Source organism: Paralichthys olivaceus, chromosome 24, assembly GCF_024713975.1.
Source record: "Paralichthys olivaceus isolate ysfri-2021 chromosome 24, ASM2471397v2, whole genome shotgun sequence".
Classification (NCBI taxonomy): domain Eukaryota; kingdom Metazoa; phylum Chordata; class Actinopteri; order Pleuronectiformes; family Paralichthyidae; genus Paralichthys; species Paralichthys olivaceus.
This window is the reverse complement of record NC_091116.1, coordinates 5,341,189-5,359,845: the sequence shown is the minus strand read 5'-3', so window position 1 is coordinate 5,359,845 and position 18,657 is coordinate 5,341,189. Positions and strand designations below refer to the sequence as shown.

Here is an 18,657-nt window from a genome sequence, read left to right as displayed (position 1 = left end):
GGTTACAGCAGGATGCAAAGCAGAGAAGAAGAGACACAGGCCTCTGGATTTCTAGGCATCTGCTGCCACCTGCTGTCAGACTGAAGTACGACACATGCACAATAACCACAATAGAGTGAAGTTTGCAGAAACAAATGTTCAATTGAAGTGATTTTTCTGCCCACATTATTTTAAGATGTGTCAATTCTGCAGTACTTTAAGATTTTAAGATGTTTTCAACTGGAGTTAATAGTAAAATAAACTAATGTTAATAAACTGTAGTAAACATAAAATTAAAACTCATGATGACTTCAATTAGGAATGATTCTGTCTGCTATTTTTAAATCAGTTGTTTGGTCTATGTTGTTGTGTCTTGTTTTGTCTTAATAAAATGACTCAGTTTAAAATATAAGTTTAAAGAAACGCTGCAAATCGTCACGAGGGAGAAAGTTAAACCAGAGAATGTTTTGCATATTAAATCAAGCAATTAATCCACAATAAGAAAAACTGATCAGTTTGGCTCGACTGAAATATTTTGAGTTGCTAACAGATCTATAGTGAAAACACAGGATCGCATGAGTCTCTGTCTATTTGGTTGCAAATAAAAAAAACTGATAATCAAGAGATCAGATATCAGCGTCAGGGATGCAAACTCAGAGCAAACAACATTTTATGTGCAAAACTATGATGGATTTTTAAACTGTGCATGTATGGATTTATGTTTTATGCATTTATACACAAAAACTTGTCATCGTTCACTCAGAAAAGGAAGACACAGATTAATCTTCCAGTGTGTAACAGTGAATAAATCACTTAGATAGAATAAATCATAATTAGCGGAGGTGAGGTTATAACTGACAACAATTTTCATCTTAATTACAGGAGGGAAATCTGTCATTGTTCTAGTAAATGTCCACGACACTGGACGGTCACTTTTTTTACTCCTGTGGGAACTTCTGAATTTAATCTTTATCATGCATTGGTTTGGATTAATGTCATTTAGCAGAGGAGTGGTTAAAAAAGCCAAGTGAGTCTTGTTATTCAAGGAAACAGATCATGACGTAGGACAACATCTTATTTTAACAACGTAGGGAACCACAGAGAAATAATACATCCAGCAATATTGAATTAAATTAATTATTAAATTAGAATACTCTAAGGATTTGGATATGTGGTGTCACTGACCGGCAAATACAAAAATACACATGTACTACAAAGATTAGACTCTGACAAAGATCAGAGCTAAAAATACAAATCTCCTTAAAGAAACAAGCAAAAGAAACGCAAGCATGAGAGAACCAGCAACTACTGCTGGTTGTTAAAGCAAATGACTCACAACAACAACAACAACAACAACAACAACACTGATCAGCTGCATCTGCCAATCAACACAATGAGTTCAACAACTCATAATAAAACTAATTCATCAGTAAGTTACGTCCAGTACAAAACTTTTCACACAGTCACATAAATATTATTTCAGCAACAACACAAACCAACAGGAAGTAAACTTGACTCACGTTTCAGAAGTTGTCTGGTCTTTAGTCTCTGCACATGTTGCTGTGTTCACATCTGTCTTCTCCTCTCTTCATCTCTGTCAGCTTCATTTCATCAGCATCACCCGAAACTCTCCAGCTTCTGCTCACTCATTCAAAACACGTCATTAAGTTAATATCGTTAATGGTTTAATGATGAGTTACTTAATTAAAAAGGAGAAGTTCGGTTTTTTTCAACCTGGTCCTTATTTCCAGCATGTGGTTTGTAGATCTACTCACCCGTACAGGTTTGGAGTATGTTGGAGTCCTTCACAACACAAGTGATTGGGGCATCCACCATACAGCCTCTAAATAACCACTATCTGCCGCGAGACTCTCTATTTACTATGAATCTCCAGCTCTAGTCCGTGTGAGTCTCGCCAGCCTCGGAGCTAGCGTTAGCTTAGCGAACCGAGAGCGAGTTGTCTTCCTGTTTAATCAACAAATCGGTTCGCTAAGCTAACGCTAGCTCCGAGGCTGCTCGTTAGCCCGCTGAAGTTAGCTAGCCTTTAGCCGGGTGAATACGCCCGAGCACCGGGACACAGCTGCTTTAACAGAATCCTGTACAGTGAAGCACCTGGTCAGTGTTCGGCCATGTTGCGCAAAACTAGCAGCCGCAAACTGCGTGGAAACAAACACAGCTGATCGTCACCTGTCCTGCGGCGGCGCGCCTCGGTGACGTCACCCAGGTGAAAGCCCAGGATGTAAACAAAGCAGCTGTGACTCGGGGGACTCGTGCTGCAGATCCACAGTGTTGTGTGGATCTAAAAGCGTCCGAAGGACTCCAAGTTACTCCAAACCTGTACGGGTGAGTAGATCTACGAAATAAGGACCAGGTTGAAAAACACCCGAACTTCTCCTTTAACTTCACCTGTCACCTCTGTCTACGCAGCTGAGGGTGCAATGCCGTGTTTGGCCACAAAGGCTGGCGCCCTACGTTCAAGAGGCGCTGCAGGGGGGCGCTGTTTCACTCATTACAGGAAACAGTAAAAGATGAGGAAACAAAAGGGAAAATGTGATGAATAAAAATTACTAAATCTCTGTTGAAGTGTTTTAGTTTTTTATTAATTATATCATGTGAAACTAGTTATATGAAAAATAGAAGAAGAAGAAACAATTCAGTCAAAATGACAATAAAATACAATTTGAATTCATTCAAAAATTAAATGAAAAAAAGTTTAATTGCAATACCTTAACATTTATCTTCACTCGCCAATCCTCTTGTGATCATTAACCAGGTTCTGAGCATAATAAATGTATAACAACCATTAATAACCTTGTTCAATGAATAAAACTTACAGGATAATGGCTCATAAATGTAGAATTAGCTGCTCTAAGTCTGTGATGTTAAATAACATTAACAGTGTTTTCCTCCTCCACATTATTTCCCTCCTGCTTTACTTTTTGCTGTTTGTATTTTTCCCTTCGCTGCAGCATCTGGACCTGTACTGGAGGGCGCAGGGTTGTGGAGCCCCCCGGTGGCCAAGGCTGCCTGCTGCAGTCTGAGCTGCAGGATGTCACTGAGCAGCGAGGCCTCCAGGTCCAGACTCTGCAGCATCTGACCCTCAGTGGCTCTCACAGCTACTCGAACCACCTCAGAGACGCCCTGCAGAGAACGGCAGAGTCACTCTAAAGATGTTCAGGACTTATCTGCTCATGCATTCATATTTTCTGAGTGTTAACCTCTTTGTCCAAGTGCACGTCCTCTGGAATATCCCCCAGAGTGACCCTGGGCCCTTGTCGGAGGCTCCTCAGCTGCTCCTCCTTCTGTCGTAGGGTGGAGGTGAGCTGGGTTTGCTGGCAGCAGTGCTCCCACTCATGCAGCTCTGTGCCCTGTACGATTGAGACAAATAAGCATAAAGTACACAAGGCGGATACTTGGATTTCAGATTTCATGGTACTCCAAATGGGTTTGTTTCGTCTCTAATCCCCAGCTACTGATCACCTGAGCCAGAGGAGGAGGTGTGGGTGGCAGCTGCACCTCCAGACAAAGCTGATTGATGGACACGTTGGCAGCTCCACTCACCACCGCCTGGAAAAGCCTCCGCCGAGCGAGGCAGGCTTCTGCGAGGAAGTGGGTGAACTCGTGTCGGTGCACAGGGGTGAGGTTCGGTAAACGCTCTGACATCACACCTCTCAGCAAGGACAAAAGTTTGGGTGCATCCAGACCTGATGAAGAGAGGTTAGCAAGGTCAGGAGACCTGAGCGGAGGGGGAGGAAATCAAACCATACAGTACAGCGCACTGATGCATATATATGCTGTATATATATAACCAACCATCCAGTTGTGGGAAGATGGTTTTGGCGATCACAGCTGTCTGGACCACATCAGACCAGGGGAAGCCGCGGGCGGCGGCGAACACGGCGATGTCGTACACAAACTCCTGATGGAAACTTCGGCGTTCATCGCAGAACTCAGGCCAGGAGAAGTGACAGCTGAGCCTCTGCACGCCATCATCCCTCTGAAATAAAAGAGACAAGCGAATGCATCGTTTGTGATACAAGTGTACAGGAATTAAATACTGTAGATTTTATTTTACTTTTAATTTTTCCCCTTAGCACAAAAATGTTTTTTTATTTATTTACTTTATTGTTTTTGCATATTTTTACATTAGTGCTCATATTGATTTAAAAATAAAAAGGTTTGGATAGGACCAAAGTTCACAGCCGCCATTTTGAAATGAAACAGACAAACACAGTTGTTACTAAGCACATTTACGAAGCCTCACATGAGATGTTTTAAATTCCCCAGCATTTGAAGGCACCATCTTAACTCATCACAGCTGTCATTTTCGGAGTGTCGCGTTCAGGTACCTACCTGCAGTCTGGTTATTTGTGTTATCTCACTGTGTGGAAGAAAATCCATCTGTCGCGAATGAAACAAGTGCGCCTCAGTGGTTGCCATGGGAGACGGACGCCACTGTTAACGTGATGACGTCAGATGCACGCACGGAGGACGTGAGCGGATCATGGAACGTTGACACAAAATTTCAGACTCTTATTTTGAAATCTTGTGAAAGAAATGTGCTCAGTTTGAATTGTGTGTATTTTCACGACATTAAGTATTAAATGAATATATATTTAATTACCTCATGAATGAAATACAGTGAAATAATAAGAGGATGAGTTTAGAGGGGGGGGGTTGTTACTGGAGCTGATGGGTTTATCAGCCACAGATGGCTCAGGCTCCTCTAATCCTAATTACCATGAACCCCACTCCTCCTCCTCTTTTCTCCTCTTCCTCCTCATTTCTTTACTCCCCTTCTCTTTTCTCCTCCTCCTCTTCCTCTGGTTCTGCAGGATATAAAGCTGGGGGGGGGGGGGGGAGGATCACTCAGGAGTTTCCAATGCAAAGATTCTTTCTTTTTTCAAGTCAGACCAAATTACAAATACTGTTTCCTGTCATACCTTTAAAAATAAAATATGCCAATTCCCCCTTCTCTCCTCTTAAAAGCTACTTATCATTTTATAAATTATAACAAGGTCTTTCAGTTTTTTCCTACAACCCAATAACCCGTTTTTACTTTAAATTTCAATCAAATCTTCTCTGGATGATAGTGAGACAGTGTTTTTTAATTGGGTAAATTTTATTAATCTTAAAAAAAAAAGTATTTAACTTCTCTGCACTGCAATTATTTTCCTTTCTAGTGTATTTTTTTAATTCTCTTATATTTTACACTGTTTCCTATTTTAAGAAAGAGTATAAAGAATATTAAGAAATAAATAAAAACCATTTGGGCTCTTACTTTGTGTCTGCTAGATGGCAGCATGACAGATTATTCTGAAAGTCTACATCCGTGTACTTGTGTGTGTGAGCCTCTGACTTGACACATGTGTGAACACGCTGCTCTGGTTGCAGACTGACTGAGCTGCTCCACTCTGAGCGATCACACCTCCCTGCGTCCTCCCTCCACCGGACTCCAGCCTCCAATAATCAATGATCATCGATGTTCTCCCTGTGGAGCTATTGATCTGCCTTCATCTCTGTGGGTATGAATCCAAACTGGTGAGCTCCTCTCTCTCTCTCTGTCTCTTCTGTGGCTGAACGTGTTATTGTAAAGTGTGTGTGGGTGTTTCTGTGAATGCACGTTGTCTGTTTCACTCCCTGCTTGTGTATGTGTGTGTGTTTTTTTGTATATTTAATGTGTGTGTGCGTTAGTGTGTGTATGTGATCCAGTTGTGGGGATGATGAGATGAGTCACACACACACACACACACACACACACCTGCTGATGGGATAAGACAACAGGAGGGATTGAGCAAGTATAAAAACTAGGCCATGCATCATATAATCTCTTTGCTTTCTTCTTGCTGTGTCCAGAACTTGGTTTTCTACCGATTTAAGAATTGAAGTGATGGAGACATGTGCATTCAGGCGTCTCTGCCTGAATGCAGTTGTGTAACATCACAACAACACACATGGGCAGAGCTGCTGCACAAACATGCATCACCTGTTCACACGTTTTTCCAGTTTTCCAGCTGCCAGACGCTTCACTTCCTGTTGGCATAGAACCCACTCATCCCTGCCTGAGGCCCACCCACACTCCCCCTGTCTCTCACCGAGCCTGTGGAGCAGATACATGTTGATGATCATGAGTTATACAAGTACACAATACAATAATTAACTCAATCAAACAAAATTTCTTATTTCAAAGACAAATATCTTGTTAAAGTCATCCAGGTCTCTTTTAGGGTATTTTCCTGACTGTGAGCAGAGACTGTTAAAGATGGACGACATGTTTTAATTATCATTTGATGCTATAAAACGAGGTGAAATGCCTTGATTGACAGCTGAGTCTGACTCACGATTGGTCGAGCACTTATATATGGGCGGGACCTCCCCATATTGGCTTCATTTCTGGATAGTGGGAGGAGTTTACAGTATTGGATTGGAACTTAATGTACATTTACTCAAGTTATCTACTTAAAATGACTATGAATATTTATTTTTATATTAGCAACAGATCAAATTACTGTGTTATTTGAAAGAGTTTCTTTTATTTTGTCACATTATTGTATTTATAAAATATAATATATAAAAGAGTGGGGAGTATAATTCCATCACAGTGTTCCTACTTTTATTTAACTAAAGATGATACTACTTCTTATTATTTTTACTATTAACTAACTTACTCCAATACTGAGGAGGACGTATACTACTAAATTACTAGGGATTAATTTAATCGGATTAAAGATCCCTGATAAAATTAGGCCCCATTCACACAAGTTGCACAACTTCTATAAAGCTATAAATTCCATATTAATTATATATATATATATATAATCGTGTTAATGGGCACACAAATAAAACCCTTACAAGACGATTCAATGTGAAAATATTAAAATCCATTATGGATACTAATACTAATGTGTTTTTCCTTATTGTGATGCTCATCAGGTCATTATGTCCATTTCCTGTCACTTTTCCAAGAATAATCCTGATGATATGATATGACAACACCACTTGTCTAACTACCATCTTGGCCTCACCATAGCAACCCCCATCCTTCTCCCACACAGGTTCTTAAGCAGGCTTTTCATTCTATCCTTAGCCTTCTCCCCTCCTGTCCTCTCCTCTTTCTCCTCCCTCCCTCCCTCCCTCCTCTGTGCGTCTGATTACCGACTGCCATTTTACCCTGAGAGCTGTAGAGCCGGGGGGGCTCCACTGTACAGCTACATCTCATCACAGGCTGCAGACACACAGACACACACACACACACACACAGCACTAACTCCACTGGTCAGACCCTGCACAGACACACACTGCTCCCCTCCAGCTTTTTTCACACCACCTTGGACCATGATTCCCAAACATGTGAGTAGTGTACGTGAGAGATGGAGGTGAACTGAATATGGTTAGTGGTAGTCATGGTGATAGACATTGTTCTTAAATACTTAAATGCTGGTTAAAAATGTGGTAAATTGGTGAAAGATGATAGAAATTGTTCTTGTTCATTTAAACTACAGACTTTTTGGTCTACAGTTTAAATGTAGTCACAATGGTAGAGTGGTCGCTAATGGAGCTAAAACTGATTATATAGTGGTAAATATAGTATATATATGTTGCTGGTGCATGTGTCCAACCTTTTGTTAAAATAATCTATTGTTTGTGTTGTAATATTTTATAATAAGCATATTTATATATATATAGCACCTTTTGAAAATAAACTACAAAGTTCTTTACAATAAAACAGATGATGCAAGTAGATTAAATCTAAAACACGAAATGTAACAGGATAAAATATTATGGCTTGAAACACACAAATAGTTAAGAATACGCCATACAGTAAAAATGTGTGTTAGGAAGAGATGTTGGCTTCAAAAATGCAAAACTTTTCTCAGTTACTGCTTCTTAAATCTGAGAATTTACTCTCGCACACGAGTACGAGAGAATATTCTTGGATTTCACCGCAAGCAATTTCAATTCATCGCTTCAGTAATGGATGTAAGTTTGGGTGTTTGCAAACTGCAGCCGCAAACAGTGATAGATGGATGGACGGACGGATGGATGTTAGATGTGAGGTTGTTAAGGAACTGAAAAGGAATTAAGAGGACAGACTGTCCACAGCTAAGATCACTGATTTGGCCTGAAGTCTGGTCTCATGGGACTTAAAACCTGCTAAGCCTGTTGAGAACATCCACCTTTATTAAAAGTCTTCAGATGTAATAATCAGGATGATCATTATTAACATTGTATTGAATATAAGGTGTCACTCTGGGGTGTTGACAAGTACATTGTGAGCTTATAACACAAAGTGAAAGAGGATGAATCGCTTACTGTATATTATGCAAGCTAGTTTACGCCAGAAGCTCAGTAGCGAGCAGAACCTTTTACGTCCGTCTTAAATAGGATCTCTATGTGTGTGCTGGTCTGCTTCATTAAAAATAACCATGGGAAGCTCTGTCCTTAACGTCTCTGCACTGAATGTTTCATGCAGAAAGTTGAAGCCAGTCTTTTGTTTCACAGAATCTTCATATTTAAATGTGATCAGTGTTTTTTTCAACAAATACTTTATTCTATTATTGCTCACAGGGAATAATTCATGGCTCTTGATGTATGAAATAGCACCTTGAATTGAATCATTTGCCGTTTAGCCTTGTAATGACTTCTATAGATTTACTGTTGTGTGTTTGTGTGTATTCCTCAGGTGTGTGTGAGAACGCAGCATGCATTCGGTCCAGGCAGTGATGTGGGACCCCCGGCCCCCGTCTAAACATGGCTCGTCCCTCGCCTCACCATCCCCCTCTGACGTGCGCCCCACCCACGTGACCACAGCCACCCCAGCGAAGCGGATCACCTTCTACAAAAGCGGCGACAGCCAGTTCGGGGGCGTCAGGATGGCCGTCCACAAGCGCAGCTTCAAATGCTTCGACGCGCTGCTGGACGACCTTTCCCAAAAGGTCAGTGGGACAGGAGCGGTGATGTCGAGATTTCTATTGAAGTCGACTATGAGGATGCAGATACACTGCACTTTTAACCTGTCACCTAGGAAACAGGATGAAACTTTCCCCTGACATGAAACACATCCTTCTTATTCCTTTTAACCACCGTTTTCAGCTTAGAATTTAAGAAAAGTTATTTTAATCATGATAAAATTTCTATACTATATAAGAAGGTTATATACTGTTTGTCCCCATACAGGTGCCCCTTCCATTTGGTGTGCGGACTGTAACCACTCCCCGTGGCACCAACACCATCCGACACCTCGAGCAGCTCCAGGACGGAGGCTGCTACCTGTGCTCTGACCGGCGCCAGGCTAAGCCGATCAACATGGAGCTGGCAAGCAAACGCCCGAGCATCTGGTACCATCTCAACCGCAGACCCCAGCGGCCCGAAAGCTTGTCCGCAACGCCACCCAACCATTTGCCGTACAGGCAGCGCCGGATTCTGCTGGTGAAGAACAGCGAGCCGGGCATGAGGAGGAGCGTGGTGCTGAGCAGGAGGTCGTCCAGGAGCCTCAGGGCCTTTCTGGATGAAGTGTCAGAGGTGATGCAGTTTCACGTTCGCAAGCTCTACACTGCAGAGGGACGCAAGGTAAGAAGGGATTTGTATTTGATTGAATGGAGACGATTAATATTTACTTTTTATTCATTTACTTCTGTGACTTTGTTTCCAGATCGACAGCGTGCAGAGCCTGATGACCTGCCCTCCTGTGTTGGTGTGCGTCGGCCGCGAAGCGTTCAGTCCAATGCTGGCCAACTTCATCAAGAAGAACTCGGAGGAAAAGCTACCTGGTCTGGACAGCAGGTCGCCTGGTCTCGGTCCCAGGACTCCAGGAAATGGGGCCAGATCTCCTGCCACTCAGGGAGCAAGATCCCCACCTCATGGAGCTCAGTCCAGAGCCAGCGAGTACAGCGAAGGACATGAAAGCAAGAAAAATGGTATGTTGTGTAGGTGAACATCAACAGAGTTAGAAATAAAAGCAGCAAGGAAATGTGAAATAATATTTGGGGTTTTCTCACTCTCCTTTCAGTGAACTTTGGTCTGGAAACCAAGAAGAGCATCATCCACCCTCGTTCTGACTCCTCAAACCGCTCCACCCATTTCTCGATGTCTTCAGAGAAATCATACGGCAACGGTGTCAGTGCCTACTCCCAGGCCAGACCGGCGATTATGAACGATGACATCGAAAAGCGAGTGCTTGTCAATAAAGACGGCAGCCTCTCAGTAGAGATGAGGGTCCGTTTCCGCCTCCAAAACGACGAGACCCTACAATGGTCCACGCGGATTAAAAAATCCCCATCTCTGACCAATGACTGTTGCCCCCTGAGCCAGGTCCCGGCGCAATACCTGCACAAGGGCCAATCCGAAAGCTGCTCCGATCCTGATTCGGTGTCATTCGACCCGGAGGCTGTGCAGTGTGCAATGGAAGCAAACCACTGCCCTTGCTGTTACCAGCGACAGGAGCAGCAGTACGACCTGTGGGAAAATCCAGCACACAGCCGCAAACAGCCTCTTGGCCCGCCCCCACATCTACACACCTCCAGCCACACCACAAGGAGACATACAAACTCCTCGAGCTCTTCTTCATCCTGTAATTCCAGGAGAGTGGTGCACTGTCGAGCACAGCTCTCCAGCTGTGGAGGCGGCTCAGGTTCAGAGCAGAGTCAACTGATCCAGGAGGAGATGTGCATGACGGAGCAGGTTGAGCACAGAGTAGAGGTGGAGCAGGACGGAGACAAACATGTAGAGGTTTGCAGGGTGAGCCGGTGCCACAGCCGCAGCGAAGTAGTCGCCAGAGATAGCAACCTACGACCTGTCAGCAGCAAGTCAGGGGAGGATGAGGTGATGATGGAGGAAGAGCAGGAGCGTCCACTGTCTGCAGTCAGCAGCACCTCACATGTCCTGCAGTCATTGAAAGAGGATCAGGATGATGATGAGGAGGAGCTGCCACCCAGCGCCTCACGGTGTCATCACAGCAAAGAACCAGTTAAAAAGCACAAGAACGGGGAAGAAAGAGCAAGCAGTGCAGTGTCTGCAGCTTCTTCCTGTTGCTGTGGTGCCGTCACGCAACTCTCAACAGCCGAAGCAGAGGAGATGGAGCGCGCCCCCAGCTCCAGGTCCAAACTGAGCAGAGCCTCTTGCAGGTCTGGTCGCACAGGACTTTCAACAGGCTCTAAGAAATCAGGGGCATCGAGTGTGTGCTCCAATTGTGGAGGCTGCAAACGTGGAGCCACTTCAAACCCTGATTCACCTCAACACAACCAGGAGAACAACGACAGTAATGATGATGTCTCGGATGATTCTGCCGTGTCAACACAATCCAACAAGTCCAACCTTACTAACTGTGACCACATCTCTGCAGAATCAAACGTCTTGGAGGGCAGAGCATCTAGTGCCGTGTCCAGAGCATCCAGTCCTGAACTAAAAGAAGAAGAAAGAGCTCCGAGTGCCATCTGGGCAACAAGCCACAGGTCCAACAGGTCGCACATGTCTGGTAGTAATGGTGGTATCACAGTGGGCAAAGAGGAGGGGAGGAGCTGCAGCTCCATGTCTGCCAGGTCCAGAAAGTCACACCACAGTGACAAAGCTGAAACACCTGACACGAGAACAAGAGAGGAAGCAGAGGGAGAAAATGCCGAGAGAGCAATCAGCTCCTTGTCAGTCAAATCTCACAAGTCCAACTGTTCATTAAAAACTAACACTGCCTCCCCAACTGACAACACAGCCATCGAAGAGGATGACAGAAACAAAATATCTTCCAGTAGCCTTTCTGAAAGACCCGATAGTGCCCTGTCAGCGAAATCAAATGTTACAGCAAAGTCGAGCGCCTCTCACAGGTCCGCTTGCAGTCACTGTGCAAAAGTTAAATCTCCAGGTGCTGAGGAAGCAGCAAGACAGGAAGAAGGAACAGACGTGCAAAATAGAGCAGCGAGTGCCATGTCAGCCAAGTCTAATCGCTCAGTCAAGTCTAAAAATTCCCATAAGTCCACCAAAGCTTCAGAGAGGTCACTTTCACCCAGGTCGGAAGCGGGAGAGGAGAGAGCAGCAAGTCAAACGTCTGCCAGATCAGTCAAATCAACAAATGTGTCTGTAAAGTCCTTGAAGTCAGGTAAGTCTAACTGTGATGAAAATGTAACTGAGGCATCTCTGAGCTCAAAGGTAGAAGAGGAGGCAGAGGAGAAAGAAGGTCAGATGGTAGAGGAAGAAACAGAAAGAGCAGCCAGTGCCTGGTCCACAATGTCTCATAGATCCAAAATGTCCAATGAGAATACAGGAGATGGTGAAAATGCTAAGGAGCGGACTGCCAGTGTTTTATCTGGTAAATCAGCTTCATCTGTGAAGTCTCACTATTCAAAGACAGACGTGGACAGAAGCCCTAGTGCTTTGTCGGGAAAGTCCAAGAAGTCCAGGTGCTTTGCACCTTCTCCAAATGGAGAGGAGCAGCAAACTGAAATCGAAGAGCGGGTTGCCAGTGCCATGTCTGTCAAGTCAAAATCGTCAGTGCGGTCCAAAGTCAAATCGTCATCACCAGGTCCAAATGCTGTTACCATCAACAAACCAGAGGAGGTTGAGGAAGAAGGAAATGAGATGACAGAGAGAGCACCAAGCGCTGCATCAGCTAAGTCTGTAAAATCTAATGTTTCATCCAATCATAATGGAACCACACCCAAAGCTCCAGCTGCACCCTGCAGTCCTCAATCCTCTGCACAACAGCTGGTGCCTGGTCCAGGTTTGGGTGAGACAAGAGGACAGAGTGCTTTGTCAGTTCGCTCTGCAACCTCTGCTAAATCTGGCAGGTCCAAATGTCGCTGTGGAGCAGCTTCAGGGGAGGATAAGAAAGAGGAAAATAATGAAGAGGCTACTGAACAGGCTGCGAGCATCTTATCATCCTCTTCCAAAAGACAGAGGAGGGATTCAGGAGGCACCGAGCAACTGTCGAGTCGATGCTCATCAGGGTCAGTCTCTCTTTGGTTGCCAGAAGACGAAGAAACAGCCGACTCAGATAGTGGGAAGTCCAATGTTTCATTTTGCACAAACACTGAGCGTAAGGGCCGAGGGAAGACAGCAGCATCTGAGGACCCTAAAACCCAGAGGGGGTCTGCTGCAAAGAAAGATGTAGAAGGAAGAGGGTCCGAGAATAAAAGCACTTTGTCTCACAATCCTCCTGCAGTCGATATCCCCACGATAGAAACTCCAGGAGGGGGGGATGGTAAGGATGAAGAAGAAGGTGTAGGGCAAAAAGCAGAAAGAGCAGCCAGTGCAATTTCAGCCAAAAGCAGCAGATCCCACAAGTCCTCGTGTAGCTGTAGCACCAAAGTGACAGAGCAACAAGCAGGAAATGACCCAGAAAGTGATTCAAAAACTAGAAATCTGGACGCCCACAACAAAAGAACCTCGTCTTCAATGTCATCAACAAGTGCTAAAGTTCGGACTAAATCCCCTGCAAGTGCCAATGTAGCAAAAACCCCTGTTGGAGATTCAGCAAGTAATGACACTGGAAACATCAGTGAGGTCAAAGAGCCAGAAGATGTTGCAGCCAGGGTTCACTCCAAGAGTCCGTGTTGCCTCAGGCCTGAATCTGCAGCTTCGGCTCAATCCGGGTCGAAAACAAAAGCCTCGAAGCGAAGTAAAGAAGATTCAGTCAAATCAGTCAAAGCCCATGAGTCCGACTCTAAAGCAGGAAGCAACTGTGGCGATGGTCCCTGTCCCCTGCATAACTCCAGACCAGGCAGCAAAGTGGAGAGTGAAAACACTCTGTCTCACTCTCTGTCTGCTGCCGACCTGCTGAAGGAAACCATGGCTGCACGTCCGCACAGCCGGGACTCAAAGGCCAGCAAAACTAGTGACAGAACAGGGGGAGAGAAAAGTGCAAGAAGTCAGACAAAAAGAAACCAGAAGGATAAAAAGCCAGAGCTCACACCCGCCTGTCTGCCCAACGCTTCCCCTAATCAGGTTGTAAACGACTGGCTGCGGAGCATTCCTGCCAACAGCAGCATGCTGGCACTGGGCGACGAGTTGGAAGAGGGTGAGCAGGAGGCGGAAGAGAAACCTGGAGAGGAGGTGGCGCAGGTGGAGGAGACTCTTGACGATGATAAAGTGGAGGAGGAGGAGAAACGTGAGGCTGAAGATGGAGCAGAGAAAGAGGGAGAAGCTAAATGTGACACAGCAGAGGAGGAGGAGAGTTCGGATCCAGCTCCAGGTGATGCAACAGCGACGTCTTGTCCCGCTCGGCTGCTGAGTGCTGACTCACTGCCCAGGAACTTGCATCCGTCTGTGGCTGTGATGAAAGTTCTTCTGAGTTCTTCTCTGGGTCGATGCCGAAGTATGCCAGAGGTATTTAAAGGATTATCATGTCATTCTGTAGTTCTATTTTATGTTATAATCTTCAGGTTCATGTCTTTTAGATGAAATTATTAACCTTTTAATTCAAATAAGCTTTAAGTTTCAGGAACAGGCCGACCTGTTGTACAAATGTAAACACGAGCGCAGTTTAAACTTCTGATTATAAACATTTTAAAACAGATAATTTAACATGTAGTTAATTGGTTTATTTGCTCTCTTCTGTAGGTGTCTCCAGTTTACGGCCGTCGACTGAGCACATCAGCCAGAGGGTTCTTGGACTGTTTGGCCCAGCTCCAGCTCATCCAGCCGGCACTGAGCCCTGGTTCTGACCAGCAGAAAAACCCTAACCAGCAGTATGAAGAGATCATGACCATTCTCCAGTCGCTCTGGCTCACTGGACCCAGTGAGACTGAGGTCAAGAAGGGCAAGGACATCGGCACAGAGCAGGTGACTCCACCGAGGTCCTCATCTGGGGTCGGTATGAGCAGTGGCTCCGGTGGGTCGGGAAAGGAGAATGGCAATAAAGACGGACATGAAACACCCCCAAAGGCGATTGAATCTTTACAAGAGGAGCAGGTGCAGAGTGAAGAACAAAGTACCCTCCCTCCAAGTCTGGACAGCCCGAAAGCCACAGAGAACCCATCATCCTCAGACAAGAGCTCTGCCAACGACGGCTCCAAATCCCCCACCGATAACGAGCAGGACACGGTGGACGACACCAGTTCAGAGACACCCTCTACTGTCCTGCGAGCACCTCTGTCCAAAAAACTATCCCAAGAGCCTGATCCAGTTTGGGTTCTGCACCTTCTGAAGAAGCTGGAGAAACAGTTTATAAACCACTACATCAACGCTATGGCAGAGTTTAAAGTTCGCTGGGACCTGGACGACAGCCTCATCCTGGACACGATGATCTCTGAGCTCAGGGACGAGGTGAGTCGGCGCATCCAGAGCAGCATCGAGCGCGAGATAAGGAAGATTAAGAGTCGAGCTGGCAGAGTGGGGAGGTCGCCCCGGCCGCCCCAAGGAGCGAACCTCTCCAGGGAGTCCACCATGACGGACAAGAGGCGTCGAATGTTAAAGGTAACAACAAATATTCTTTACTTCTAATAATATGCTGCTGCTTGAGTGCAGAAAGATGATGTTTCGTGTTTTTTCAGGTCATGAAGAACCAATCTGTGAAAACCACTGACTCTCTCAGTGATGGGGAGACGACAGGTGATTTCAGTGACCAGCGAAGTGATGATGAGTACTGCCCCTGCGATGCTTGTGTCCGCAAGAAGATGGCCGCCCGGCCTCTCAAAGCGGACCCAATGGCAGCCGAAGCCCCAGTGATGATGGAGTTTGACCTCCTGAAGATACTTCAGCTGAAGAAAAGCCCAGAGCCTGCGCCTGCGCCTGCGCCTGCAGCCGTGCTCCAGTCTGCAGACGTGGAAAGTGACGGAGTGGTAAAGGAAGAGGAGGGGAGGAATTTGGAGGTATTGCAGGAGGAAGAAGAGGAGGAGGAGGAGGAGGAAACAAAAGAGGACATTAAAGCTGAGGTTGTTTTAGACGAGATGATCCCAGAGGAGGATGAGGAAGAAGATGAGGATCAGACAGAAGAAGAGGAGAAGATAGAAAAGGAGGAAAATTGTGAAGGTGGTGAGGAACAGGAAGAGGGAGAGAAAGAAGGTGAGGGAACAGGAGAGGAGGAGGAGAGTGAAAAGGCAGAAGAGGAAGAGGAGGCTGAGGGAACTAGTGACAACACAGGTGAAGATGAGGCGGCAGATGATGAGGGGGACAATGAGGACGAGACAGGAACTGGGGAGGAGGAGAGCGACATGGAGACTGTTAAAGAAGTATCAATAGGTAAAGGAGAGACCACTGAAAATGGTGAGGAGGAAGAGGAGGAGTGTGAGGCGTCTGATTCTAAGCCTGAGGAAGAGGAAACAACAGGAAAGGAAAGTGGAGAAGAGGAGGCAGACGATGAAAACGCTGAGAAGATTGAATCGGCAGAGGATGAAGATGACGGGGAAGATGGCAGCGGAGAGGTGGAGTCACATGAAGAGAGAGAAGGAGGAGAAAGTGAGGAGCCGGAAGGACCCTCCCCACAGGTAAATCCAGTAAAAGACGAGAGAAAACTGAAAACATAGCATTTTCTATTTAGCAGCCGAGACTCATGGGAACGTCATTAGTTCGGCAGGTATTTGGTCATAAACATTCAATACATTGAAATTGTGATGGTGCTCAGTGAAAAGTTAAGGGAATCACCAATGTTATTATAATTTATATGGGATACATGGATCATTCTCTTAATTTTATGGCAATCCAATAGACATTTGATTGTAAAACAAAAACCTCAGCCTCAAAATGGCACCTGTGAAATTAGGGAAGCTGTTGACCAGAAGTCATTTTTGAACAGATTCATTGGGGGACAAACTGTAAATAGCTGTTCCTGCTTAAGAATGTACTGACACATGTCGAGCAGACTGAGCAGCACCTATTTAAAAACACCACAGAGAACATGACTGCAGGGTTAAAGTCTGCGGGACCTTAAAGAGGAACCTGACCCACTGCAGCCTCACCGCTAATTCTAAGCCTGTGGGAAAAGATAATCCATCTATCCAATTAGACAGACTGAGCAAATCTGTTTTCTTCGGCAGCAGCACTGATGGACGTCCCATCTTATTCTCAGTCAGCAAATGTCTGAAAAACATTTTCAAGTTCCAAATGTACTGTTCTGTTGAACCCTCAGGACCAGGGGGTGACTGAGGGAGAGGAGGCCGATGCTGAAGACTCAGACACGGAGAAAAAAAGCCCAAGTGACACCAGTGCGGATGAACTTGTTGCTGGAACCACTGGTGACGAGGAAGAGAAAGAGGCGGGAGGAGGAGACGGAGATGAGGAAGAGGTCGGGGATGATGCTGTGGAGGAGTTCAAGCCCGAGCAAGGGGAGGAGGAGGAGGAAGTAAAAGGCAACAAAAAGGAGGAGGGTGCTCTCCTCCATCAGTTCACCAGGACGTCTGTGGAGTCCCAGCCCGGCTCCTTGGAGGACATCCACACGGACTCACCACCCCTATGCACCATAGAAGTGCCCAAGATGGTCGTCAGTGTGTCCACCGGTGGTGGTGCGAGCTCAAATAGGAGCCGGTCGCCGGCTAGGATCAAACGTCGCAAACCGAAAGAGAGCGATATGGAGCTGGATGAATAGTAACCAACATTATGACGTAAAGACTCCCAGAAACCCTTGCACTGATTATGTAGCCGAGGTTAAAAAAATGTAACAACAAACAAACACTTGAAGCACTTTATCACTCCAGATCCATTGTAGTTATATTTGTACATGCAGAAGGTAACTGTGTGTATTCTCTGTATTACTGTACTGTAAGATAAGGTATATTTTTGAAAGAATGTTTTTTTTTGACACGTATGGGTGTACAATATTATGTGAACTCTTTAAATCAAATCATATAACCATTATAAAACCAAGTACCTCAGAGATAATGTTTGATTCAGTAGTTTGACAGAACATCTGTATTGATCGTTGGTTGTGTATTCGTTAACTTTTATCTTTGTCTTGTCCCATTAAGTCGATGCTGGAATCTCAGGGGTTTGAGCAGCCATGATGCTCCAAGCTGTTACTTTAGTTTAACGATATGACTCATATTTTGATGCTGAACTATTCCTGTAAATGACTTTATGAAATCCGTCAGTTTCTAGTTACTTTATCGTATTAATCTTAAAAAAGATCCTTGTGTAAATACTTTCAGCAAGTGTACCTCATTATATTTACATAGAGAGAAATAACTGTGCACATTTATCCTACATTTCCCAGGAATGTAAAGCTTGCACAAAGTGACACTGAGCATATGTTTGTGATTCTGACACACAGAAATACATCCAGCAGTGTGAATTGAGTTTGACGTAAACCATCCTTAGGTTGTGTGTTGCATGCTGTAGATTCAGATTCAGGGTTTGTATGACCAGCCATGTGGAACAACAGCGTGAAGCGTGTCACTGAGGCCTTACTGTATCCATGGTTATCTGAGGGCAGATTGACAGAAACACAGGGGGAGATCACGCCTAATTGGCCGTCTTTTGTTTCCTGACATCTCCGCCGTTAGTCAAGCAGAATCCCAGAGCCTGTAAAAAGATGCTGGAATGGATCAAAGCTGCTCTTTAAAATGCTGGAAAATATTCTACAGAGCAATTTTCTCTCATTTAACCCAAACCGAGCTGAGTGGGCTGTACCGAGAGGATGTGTGTGGGTGTGCCTATGCTGCTATTGGTCCGATTGACTGTCCATCAATCTGTGACATCACCAAGTGAACATCATGTACCTATAGAGCAAATCAATAAATAAAGTTGATGAAATGACGT

General features: G+C 45.1%; 3 protein-coding genes across 11 annotated transcripts in view; 1 reads left to right on the top strand and 2 right to left on the bottom strand.

The window, feature by feature from the left end:
- LOC109639745 (metalloreductase STEAP3) overlaps positions 1-2,531 on the bottom strand; it is a 126,534-nt gene extending 124,003 nt beyond the window's left edge. For 3 of the 5 annotated variants that reach the window (XM_069521284.1, XM_020103367.2, XM_020103369.2), the window contains exons 1-2: positions 1,755-2,115; positions 1,500-1,617 (exon numbers count right to left, since the gene is read on the bottom strand). The gene's annotated coding sequence lies outside the window, so the exon portion shown is untranslated. Of the gene's footprint in view, positions 1-1,499; positions 1,618-1,754; positions 2,116-2,385 lie in introns of those variants that run through there. The other 2 variants (XM_069521285.1, XM_069521286.1) reach the window with 2 other exon arrangements.
- A 26-nt stretch (positions 2,532-2,557) lies between these two features.
- On the bottom strand, positions 2,558-7,023 carry c24h8orf74 (chromosome 24 C8orf74 homolog). 2 transcript variants are annotated; one of them, XM_069521296.1, is made up of 5 exons: positions 5,966-7,023; positions 3,793-3,976; positions 3,460-3,683; positions 3,198-3,347; positions 2,558-3,120 (listed from the first exon to the last, which is right to left on the bottom strand). In XM_069521296.1, the coding sequence occupies exons 1-5, from the start codon at positions 6,020-6,022 to the stop codon at positions 2,896-2,898; spliced, it is 840 nt and encodes a 279-aa protein (XP_069377397.1). In that variant the 5' UTR covers positions 6,023-7,023; the 3' UTR covers positions 2,558-2,895. The 2 variants fall into 2 exon arrangements, with proteins under 2 accessions (XP_069377397.1, XP_019958893.2); XM_020103334.2 differs by lacking the exon at positions 5,966-7,023 and adding an exon at positions 4,333-4,582.
- rp1l1a (rp1 like 1a) lies at positions 5,311-18,654 on the top strand. Of its 4 annotated transcripts, none has more exons than XM_069521266.1 (8): positions 5,311-5,500; positions 8,663-8,915; positions 9,157-9,549; positions 9,632-9,896; positions 9,989-14,292; positions 14,527-15,381; positions 15,459-16,391; positions 17,033-18,654. In XM_069521266.1, exons 2-8 carry the CDS (start codon positions 8,682-8,684, stop codon positions 17,486-17,488), a joined length of 7,440 nt encoding a protein of 2,479 aa, XP_069377367.1. In that variant the 5' UTR covers positions 5,311-5,500; positions 8,663-8,681; the 3' UTR covers positions 17,489-18,654. The 4 variants fall into 4 exon arrangements, with proteins under 4 accessions (XP_069377367.1, XP_019958886.2, XP_069377366.1 ...); XM_020103327.2 differs by having other exon boundaries at positions 5,311-5,504; XM_069521265.1 differs by having other exon boundaries at positions 5,311-5,520.
- Positions 18,655-18,657: the final 3 nt, after the last annotated feature.

What these genes read in the sequence shown, in the direction of transcription:
- rp1l1a (XM_069521266.1), top strand. Translation starts at nt 8,682, where the DNA reads ATGCATTCGGTCCAGGCAGTGATGTGGGACCCCCGGCCCCCGTCTAAA. An exon ending in TGGACGACCTTTCCCAAAAG is followed by an intron (nt 8,916 to 9,156) that starts GTCAGTGGGACA and finishes GTCCCCATACAG; the next exon opens with GTGCCCCTTCCATTTGGTGT. An exon ending in ACACTGCAGAGGGACGCAAG is followed by an intron (nt 9,550 to 9,631) that starts GTAAGAAGGGAT and finishes CTTTGTTTCCAG; the next exon opens with ATCGACAGCGTGCAGAGCCT.
- c24h8orf74 (XM_020103334.2), bottom strand. Translation starts at nt 4,419, where the DNA reads ATGGCAACCACTGAGGCGCACTTGTTTCATTCGCGACAGATGGATTTT. An exon ending in CACAAATAACCAGACTGCAG is followed by an intron (nt 3,977 to 4,332) that starts GTAGGTACCTGA and finishes CTTTTATTTCAG; the next exon opens with AGGGATGATGGCGTGCAGAG. An exon ending in ACGTGCACTTGGACAAAGAG is followed by an intron (nt 3,121 to 3,197) that starts GTTAACACTCAG and finishes CGTTCTCTGCAG; the next exon opens with GGCGTCTCTGAGGTGGTTCG.